The sequence below is a fragment of the Sinocyclocheilus rhinocerous genome, unplaced genomic scaffold (assembly GCF_001515625.1).
Source record: "Sinocyclocheilus rhinocerous isolate Xijiao unplaced genomic scaffold, SAMN03320098_v1.1 scaffold1078, whole genome shotgun sequence".
Lineage (NCBI taxonomy): Eukaryota > Metazoa > Chordata > Actinopteri > Cypriniformes > Cyprinidae > Sinocyclocheilus > Sinocyclocheilus rhinocerous.
This window is the reverse complement of record NW_015649572.1, coordinates 219,619-226,663: the sequence shown is the minus strand read 5'-3', so window position 1 is coordinate 226,663 and position 7,045 is coordinate 219,619. Positions and strand designations below refer to the sequence as shown.

Genomic DNA, 7,045 nt, shown 5'->3' with positions numbered 1-7,045 from the left:
AAAACCAAAATATGAACCTTTCATTACCCATAATAGGGGCACTTTAAAAACATATTGTTTTGTGTTCAACATAAGAAACTCAAACAAGTTTGGAACAACATAAATAATGACAAAATTTTCATTTCTGGGTGAACTATCCCTTTAAAATGTTTTAAATGTAAATTTATATACTATGGTAATATTTTTTGTGATGCCTTTCATTAATGTATTTTATATAAATAAATAATATAGTAATATAGTATATTTTGGAAAATTATAAGAGCAAAAATGTTTATAAAAATATAAGCAAAATATTTTATATATATATTATTATTATTATTTTATTTTTTTTGCTGTTACATTTTTCTAAACATTTTGCTCTTGTAATTTTCCAAAATATGTTATATTACATTAGTAATAATAATAATAATAATAATAAACTCAATCTAAAACTAATCCAAAACTAAATCTAAAAATGTATTAAAATAATTACAATAAGCAAAAAATTTTATATATATATTATTATTATTATTTTATTTTTTTTGCTGTTACATTTTTCTAAACATTTTGCTCTTGTAATTTTCCAAAATATGTTATATTACATTAGTAATAATAATAATAATAATAATAAACTCAATCTAAAACTAATCCAAAACTAAATCTAAAAATGTATTAAAATAATTACAATATTTTCTGTAAATGCTCTTAATTGCCATGTCACAAATTGCACTGTCCTTTAATCAACCTAAAAATAAGAACAACAATATACTAACTTTAAAAAATATGCTTCCTTTTTATTTATTTATTTATTTAAGTTTAGGGTAAAATATAACCCATTTGTTTTCATGCAATTTAGCAGAATGTTTCTGTTGAATATTAACCTTCTCTCTGTCTCTCTCTCTCTCTCTAGTTTGTTTGTACGGTAATAGCCATCCTTCTGCACTACTTCTACATGTGCACGTTTGCCTGGACATTTGTGGAGGGTTTGCACATTTACCGTATGCTCACTGAAGTCAGAAACATCAACCACGGCCACATGCGCTTCTACTACGCCACCGGCTGGGGGATACCTGCTATTATTACAGGTCAGAGAGACACACACACACACACCCTCTCTAGTCTATTCACTAATTACTATTTCATGTACATACATTACACCCAACCCAGTGTCTGTGCAGGTTCATATTTGTACACTCAGCGTAAGTCCACTGTGTCAACACGGATACACACCTTCATCTCATGAATTTCCCTAATAGACTATTAGAAATGTTTGTAAACCAGCACACACACGCATTCATGTCGTCGTGCTTGGACTCGCCCATTCTTTTGGATGGTGTGTGTGTGATCCCTGTGGGAACGAGACAGGATGCCAATGTCTTCATATTACTACCTCTCGCTCTCTTGCTCGCTTTTTTTTCTTTCTTTCTCTGTTTTCTCTCCGATGGCTCTGCTCTCCATAATGGGTGTCACTTTCTCCACTGGCACATGCTCAAAGCGGTGAAAAAGCCCCTATCCAAGAGATAATAGAGGCTGACCCGACTCCTCTCTGCTCCTCCCAGCTTAATGAATGGCTGCTTGCTTTCTTTACTCCATTCTGTAATTCATTGCTCATACTATTGCTTAGGGATTTTAACAGACTTCAGTGTGTAACTCATCCTGCTCTGTTCTGCTTATAGAGGAGAAGTATGCTGTTACTTTTCTAAGTGATCACATTGCGAACTTACATTGGCCGCTAAGTGCGTGTGTCTTTTAAGTCCATGAGACTGTAGAGTGTCCCATTTGTCATTTTAACTTTCAGAAGGGTGCTCGCAAGCGCCCCCTTGGTGCCAGTATGAGCCCTAGCTGCACACTTCTGCTGAACCCACACTGAGGCAAGCTCCACTGTAGATCTCTACCCAACAGTCAAAGCGCCATTACGTCACGAAAGTGTGGACTCAGAGAAAGACTGTGAAGGGTTTAGGGTGTGATTTGGGACAGGGCCATAGCAGTCATTCAGGACCAAGTGTGACTCACATGTCCTGAAAAGTGAAGCCAAAACATTTCAATCGCCCCCTGGTGGCTGGCTGGGTTATAAACTATGTCCTCTCCATGTAAACAAATGGGACTTGAGCCAAATTAAAAAATCTAATTACATGTCAAATAATTTTTTCCCAAAGATGGTTCCCATAATTTTAGGTAGTTCTTATCATGCTGATGTATGTTCCAGTGTTCATTTTTCTAAAAGGTTTGCTTTTTTGATGCTATAAAAACGGGATGTGGCATCATGATTAAGTGCTTGTGATTGGGTTTGTGGGAGTTTGGGCAGGATTGTGATACCGCGCTCCACCTCGCGATCACTACTGCGCAGACTCACACTGTGTCTACACCGTTGTCGTGTTGCGACGCAACAGCTAAAGTCTGTCTACACTGGACGTGACAAAGCGACCGTTAAAACTCATTTGAACGTTGTGTCAGTACGTCATAAATAGAACACAGCATCAATTTACTGTTGGGGATTTGTTGCGCCGCGCCGCATCCAGTGTAGACAGCATCACTGATTATAATGGGTTCTATAGTATTTTGTTGAATTGCATCGCACCACTCACGTCTGATGTAGACACGATGTCAGTCTCTAAATGATGCCACTGGCGCAAGATGACAGCGACCATACCTGGGATGTTTTGGCTTCACTTATCTATAGTAGAAGGAAGACACGTCGTTCATCTTTTTTTTACAGTCTATGCTCAGGACACTAAAGCAACATGCTTAGAAACCAGTCAGAACACCTTAGCAACTCCAAACAACCTCAACAGCATAGCAACACATTAATAGCACTCTGAACACTATAGCAACCACTAAGCAACACCCCAGAAATTACGGGTATTTAACAATGCCCTGGCAACCACCCACAACAGTATGTTTTCTTAAGATGTTGTAAAAGTTATATTGATGTTTATGTCCCATCAGGTTTGGCTGTGGGCTTGGATCCTCAAGGATATGGGAACCCTGACTTCTGCTGGCTGTCCGTCCACGACACCCTCATCTGGAGTTTTGCAGGACCCATCGCTTTAGTGGTGCTGGTAAGTCCATCTACTCATCATTTGTTCATCATTCTAACTAGTCTCATTCCATTCTCCGTACTCAGCTGATCATATGTCATAATCCTTAAACAGGTCAACATCATTATCTTTGTGCTGGCGGCAAAGGCGTCGTGTGGCCGTAGGCAACGTTCCTATGAAAAGTCTGGAGTCATGTAAGACAGTGTTACCCTGTCCCTTGAGAGCATTTTTTGAGGATTGTTTTATGAAATATGGTACTTATTGTGGGTTTCTACATGTGCTCCAGTCCTGCTCTGCGGATGGCCTTTCTGCTCCTGTTGCTCATTAGCGCCACCTGGCTGCTGGGTTTAATGGCTGTTAACAGTAATGTCATGACCTTCCACTATCTGTTTGCCATCTTCAGCTGTCTGCAGGTAACAGTTGTTCTATTCTTGACCTCCGTTTTTCCAAAACAGACTAATAAGGCAAGCATAATTGTAACTATTGTTCATAGTAAGGCTCGCTATACATGCAAAAGCGCTAAACAAGCGCTAAAGGAACAACGAATGTGTGTTCTTGTGTACGGAAATCTTGCAGACTGCAGTGCAGATGCAGGATGTGTTTAATACATCAACAAGTGTTGTTAGTAAAAGTTAAGTTCTGTAATAGAAACTAAGTTGAAATGTATTAAAATATAAATATTAGATGAAAAAAACGTACACTTAGAAAATGTAAAAATTAGAAATATTGCCTTAGCAACTTGTTGAAATTAAAAGTTTAAATTGTTTATTATGTAAGGAATAATTGACTCCGGGCCGTTGAATTATTAGAAAAATAATGCACACCCGAGGTGGTGAGGCCACTACACCTCGGGTGTGCATTATTTTTCTAATAATTCAACGGCCCGGAGTCAATTATTCCGCTTATACTATGGTTACCACACCTCAAGACATCGATCAGATTATATATTTAAAGGGATTAGTCCGGTTTTTGTACTTAAATCGCTGTTGTGAGTAGGATTATTTCTTCCGCATCTCATCCAGTGCCTCTTTTGCTAGTTCCAAAACATCATTTCAAAGCTGGTAATGGAGGCTTGAGCCGTTGATAGCATTCTAATGCAGTTATTAATGAAGTTATTAGAAAGAGAGAGAAACAGAGACACACAGAGAAAGAAAGAGAGAGCTTGTGTGAATTAGGCTATCTCTGTGCGTCCCTCAACAGTGTTCTGCAGCAGCGTCTCTAAACAGCGCTGTTATTACCTCGCTAGTGAGAAATTGTTGTTGCCGGCTGCCTTTGATGTCCGCTTCCGTTTATGTTGTTTTTCATCTGGACTGTCTTAATACTGCTGCCGCCCAGTTGTTGAAAGTTTTATATTCACCGTAAATATTAAAATTTACTTTCGGAAAATCGTCTGTCATGATAGGCTAACTGATAAAATCGTCAGGGCAGCGCTGACAACACCTTTTTGTGCAAACTGCGTGACCGTAGTGTGTGTGTGCGAGCACGTGTGGTTGCAGTAATTCCTGTGTGCTGTATAGGTACTGTATGCTAATTTCCCTTATTACAGTTAACTATGCGAAGTGATATGGAACTGTAATGCGGTCAAGAGAGCTGCCTGGAACTACGTTCGTCGTGCGTTTCCCTGAAAATAATTGCACACCTCAGAACGTTCGTCAGCCAATCAGATTCAAGCATTCAACGGCCCCGTAGTACAATATTTTTTAATGTTCCTGTGGCTCAGTGGTAGAGCATTGCGTCAGCAGCGCAAAAGGTTATGGGTTCGATTCCCAGGGAACACACATACTGGTAATAAATGTATAGCCTGAATGCACTGTAAGTCGCTTTGGATAAAAGCGTCTGCTAAATGCATAAATTAAATTAAATTAAATTGAAGTAATACAATTACAAACACTAAAACTAAAATCAAATAAATAGAAATGTTAAAACAATTATAAAAAAGGACATAGCAAAAATTGAAAACTGAAAATTTAATTTGAAAACCGATTTGAAAATTCTGTCATCATTTACTCACCCTCAAGTTGTTCCAAACCTGCATGAGTTTCTTTCTTCTGCTGAACACAAAAGAAGATATTTGGAAGAAAGTTAAGAATAAAAATCGGGTTGACGTCAGTATTTGACGCCAATTTGACGTTGACTTAACGTTGGATTTTGGTTACACAACCTAAAAACTACAAATAGCAGCATCAGCTGACGTCAGTACTGGACATCAAATTAATATTGACATTAGACATTGAATTGACATCGTCACCCAACATCGCAACCAAAGTTTTAACCAAATACCAATGTCTTATGACGTTGTGTGCTTGCTGGGTAGCCATTGACTTCCATAGTATTTTTTTCCCATACTATAGAAGACAATGGCTGCCAGGAACTGTTTAGTAAACTATCCCTTTACAAACCATTTCCTGTTTGTTTTTCAGGGCATATTAATTTTCCTCTTCCACATCGTGTTCAATAAAGAGGTGAGGAAAAATCTGAAAAACGTTTTCACGGGAAAGAAACCGTTACCTGATGAGTCCAGCGCCACACGCACCACCCTACTGACAGTAAGTCACTACAACACGTTTACGCTATTAAATATTTACACATTAATTGTTTTTCACAGGTCTAGAAACAGCAGTTAGGATTGGTTTAAATGTCAGTTTATCTTGTAGTAGCAAATTAATAAGGAAGTCATTTAAGTAATTTGCAAGCAATAAGAGAGTTATTTGGCATCAAAGGAAGCTGTGAAGTGGTCTAGCATTTGGAAATGTATTATTTTGCTTGATTTACAGTACTGTGCTCTTTCCCTGTCCTTAGCGTACATTGAACTGTAATAACACATACATGGAGGACGGCACGCTGTACCGCTCTGCCATCGGCGAGTCGACGGTGTCTCTGGAGAGCACAGTCAGGTCAGCCAAGAGTCACAGCAGCTACCTTACTTACACGCACAGGTAACATGCTACTGCTGGGGCACGGCGCTACGCTCTCATTATGTAACATTTCACTTTCTCTCATCCTATTGATAACACTTTAATAACTTTCTATTTTATTCAACTGACTTTTCTCTTTTCATATGCATGAGCAAAGGTGCATTGCTTCTGCTTTGCTTTGCAGTGCTGCAATAATGTACACAAACTCCAAAACACATTCTTGCATGTATTCCTATGAATGGTGTGTATGCATGTGTATTGTGTACACTGAACGCAGGCATGCTCTGTTTATAGATTCAGTTATTAGTAATTTTCAAAGCACGTATCATCATGTCTAAATAATTTGAATTTGTTGACAGGGTTCAATATTATGGTATGATGTATGCTATCTCGAAGGCACAATTCACCTCAATAGCATAATAGCAGATTGACCAACTAATTAGCTCACAGTAGGACCAATGTTGTTATTCTTAACTTAAACTAATATTAAACCTATTAAAATAGTTTAGCAATTCAAATAAAGCTTAATTAAAATTAAATATAAATACTGGAGTACTAAATCTGAAATAGAAATAAAGCTAAATAGAAATATTACAACAAACAAAAACTAATAAAATGACAAAAACACAGATTACTAAAACAATAATAGATAATGATATAATAATATATAAATAATGCTAAAATAACACTAAGTAGGACTGGGAAATATAGGTTAATAAATTAATTTAAATTAACAGGTTTCAGCATTTTGATAAGTATATGCTCTCAAACAGCCATTGTTGCCAAGCAAATCTAAAATGTGTAAAGTAAAATAACATACAAATCAATTTAAAAAATAATAATAATTCAGTAGAATGTTTACTAAAATAAGCACTAGGAAGCATGATGTTTAACCTTTTCTTATAAAACAGATAGTTCCGGTCCTTGATTCTGATTGGCTGAGCCATGTTCGAAGCTGTTGTAAATTACTCTACAAACATACACCTTTGTTTACGTTTGTGTGTTGCTCGGCAACCACTTTGTTGCAACCACAACTGATTCTGAAGAACTACATTGTTTGGTGGAAGAAAACTGTTTTTATTAATATCATTACACTTTATTTGCTCTGTTTTA

At 37.1% G+C, this 7,045-nt stretch overlaps 1 protein-coding gene across 3 annotated transcripts in view; it reads left to right on the top strand.

The window, feature by feature from the left end:
- celsr1a (cadherin EGF LAG seven-pass G-type receptor 1a) overlaps positions 1–7,045 on the top strand; it is a 120,433-nt gene that overhangs the window by 89,706 nt on the left and 23,682 nt on the right. For 2 of the 3 annotated variants that reach the window (XM_016515583.1, XM_016515582.1), the window contains exons 25-30: positions 890–1,064; positions 2,926–3,038; positions 3,132–3,211; positions 3,304–3,430; positions 5,438–5,563; positions 5,817–5,953. In XM_016515583.1, coding sequence (XP_016371069.1) covers positions 890–1,064; positions 2,926–3,038; positions 3,132–3,211; positions 3,304–3,430; positions 5,438–5,563; positions 5,817–5,953 — 758 coding nt within the window. The remainder of the gene's footprint in view (positions 1–889; positions 1,065–2,925; positions 3,039–3,131; positions 3,212–3,303; positions 3,431–5,437; positions 5,564–5,816; positions 5,954–7,045) is intronic. The other variant, XM_016515584.1, reaches the window with a different exon arrangement.